This window comes from Carya illinoinensis, chromosome 11 (assembly GCF_018687715.1).
Source record: "Carya illinoinensis cultivar Pawnee chromosome 11, C.illinoinensisPawnee_v1, whole genome shotgun sequence".
Taxonomy (NCBI): Eukaryota; Viridiplantae; Streptophyta; class Magnoliopsida; order Fagales; family Juglandaceae; genus Carya; species Carya illinoinensis.
In genome coordinates this window covers 24747558-24750191 of record NC_056762.1, presented here as the reverse complement: position 1 = coordinate 24750191, position 2634 = coordinate 24747558, and the positions used below count along the sequence as shown (strand labels likewise).

Here is a 2634-nt window from a genome sequence, read left to right as displayed (position 1 = left end):
CTAACTATGGCAGTCTATCTTGGCATAGTGTCTCAATAACCAGTCCATTCCTAGGATTAAATTGAATTCCATAATACGGAAGACAATCAAATCCATGGTTAGAACCAAATTTGCGATCTCCAACTGGCAATTCTTAACTATACTCGTGCACCCAATAATCTTCTCGTATGGGATAGCCACTAACACTTTTTGAGGCATTAGCTCAGCCTTGAGCTCACATCGTCGTACACAATTACTAGAGATAAATGATCTTGATGCTTTAGAATCAAATAGAGCACACATCGAAAATTGTTTCAATCTAACCTTACCTAATAAGGTAACTAAGATTACTAAAAAATTCTCAAACATAAGTTATAATTGAGCCAAAGCAAGGTTGGAAATGTCACCAGTAATCACTCCTACTTCTGCAGTCTTGTCGGCTTGTAAATCTACCTCTCCTGGTGTAATGGCATAAACCTTAGCTTTCACAAGGACCTTTGGTTTATTACTTGGCATTGATGCCCCTCCAGGCATATTCTGTGGACAATCTTGGATCTTATGACCAGTTTGGCCACATCTAAAACATGCTCCTAAGGCTAAACAACATTCTCCACTATGCCTTTTCCCACATCGTCGACATGGTGGTGGAGTGACAAGTGCTACTCTCCCAGCTACTACACCCTTTATTTTATTTGGGGTTATAGTGACCTTTCACTTTCCCGCACTACCTCCTAGTGAGTAAGGAAATCCCTTCTTTCTATCTGCTTGAGCTTGTGCAATCAATCTTTGTTGTTCCGCTTCTGCTATAGATGCTACGTTGACTAGTTCATGGAAATTATCTATCCATAAGCAGGCCACTTGATTTTGAATAAGGGTTGCAACCCATCCTAGAATTTCCTAGCCTGCATATGCTTTGTGCTGATCAGGTGAGGCACGAATCTCCCCAATTCCATAAAATGAGCCGCATACTGATCGACTGTCATATTTCATTGGGTTAAGCTTGCAAATTCTAAAGCCTTTTGCTGCTTTGCCATTTAGAGGAAGAAATGATTGTCAAACTTCATCTTGAATCGATCCCAAGTAAGTGCAGTCCAATTCCCAAATTCGTGAGCCAATAGTTGTCTTTTAGTATCTCATCATATTCTAGCTTCTCCCTGAAGCATATGTCCCACATACTGGACTCTCTACTCTGCCATGCATCCTCTAATATTGAAAGTCCTTTCTAAGTCCAGGATCCACTTATTAACTTTCATTGATCCTTCTATTCCCATGAAATTCGAGTATTTATACACCAAGAATTTCTCATAAGAACATTCTTGTTCTCATCTGGGCGGTCCTTGTCTAGTCTGCTATCCTTGTTCCATTTGAGTCTGCACCACTTCAGTCATTTGGCGAATAGCCTCTGCTATCGCTTGTCCTCCTTCCATAGGTGGGTTCTCGGCTTCTTGCTCTCTTCGAGGAGTGGTATTCTCAAGTTGGTTTCGCATTGTAGCTCCTTCTCCTGATAGCTTATCCCTTCATTACTCGGTGTTTTAGAGGTCGCCTATGCATTCTACTCCATCCTTCCGAGACTCAGGCCTACCGCTTATAGGATCATAGCCTATAACTATAGATCTCAAACCTAGTTGTAAGTAACATGTATCCCTAGGAAAAAGTATGGGTTTACCCAGAGACGTAAATGCTCTGATACCATCCTTTGTGGCGCCCCCAGCCCCTACTTGAGATTTGGAGGTGATTGAGACATCGGGACATGTAACACAAAGCTACACACCCCTCGTATATGATAGATAATATGCAATGCTCCTAGATATTCTAGTAGTATGCGATAAATATTCAACAAGTAACAGTAAAAAGGTAAAGAGATCTAAGTAATGCCAATGGCAATTGCATAGTACATGGTACACAAAAAAAACTTTTTTCCAACTTTGTCACATCATTATCATCAATAAACAAAGAGAGTTTTCAAAAGATAATACGAGTTTGTGTCTCCCAAAACACGGGACCAAATATTCCTTCAAATATATCAAATTCCAAGAAACATTTCCCTTCATGGAAAACTGGGTCCCAACATTAGGCATCTCTCTTCTCCTTTTATTTTATTTTATTTTATTTTAATTTTTATTGTTTTTATAGGTTCGTCCTTCACCTGCTTCTCCAAAACCTAACCCTTATCTCTATTATTAAGGCATTGACACTCATTAACAAACTAGAGGATCTTAGAGATCTCTTGATCTATAGCATCCAAATGCTCCAAAATAGTGGGCTTGTGTCCACTTATACCCATCTTAGGCACGATCCTTTTCGGAGGACAAGGTGTCGTTCTCTTCCTCTTGGTCATCAGCATTACCTTCTAGTCCTATTACAACTTCTACCATTCTGGGAGATGAATGATAGTGGAAAAATTGTAACAGTGAGATTTCAAGAAATCTCAGTAACTAATCATACAACATACCATAGTTAACACAAGCATACAAGAGATATATCATACAATGTGTGCATGGACATGTATGTAACTCATGACTGAAACCAAACTGTGATTTATGCATTGACCACTTTTAAACTTGTAACATAGACTTAGTATTTTCAGAAAAACATACTTTTGTCATTAGTCATATATTAGTTAATCACGTGATCCAAAACATATAATATCATATC

The 2634-nt window shown here is 38.9% G+C and overlaps 1 protein-coding gene across 1 annotated transcript; it reads right to left on the bottom strand.

Annotated features, from left to right (window-relative positions):
- On the bottom strand, positions 1-513 carry LOC122282320. The gene is made up of 2 exons (XM_043094277.1): positions 387-513; positions 1-308 (listed from the first exon to the last, which is right to left on the bottom strand). Exons 1-2 carry the CDS (start codon positions 511-513, stop codon positions 1-3), a joined length of 435 nt encoding a protein of 144 aa, XP_042950211.1.
- Between the last annotated feature and the right edge of the window lie 2121 nt (positions 514-2634).

Excerpts from the sequence above, each read along its gene's own strand:
- LOC122282320 (XM_043094277.1), bottom strand. The coding sequence starts at position 513 with ATGCCTGGAGGGGCATCAATGCCAAGTAATAAACCAAAGGTCCTTGTG. Across the intron at positions 309-386 it reads AGAAGTAGGAGTGATTACTG|GTAAGGTTAGATTGAAACAA; the intron begins GTGACATTTCCA and ends TTACCTTATTAG.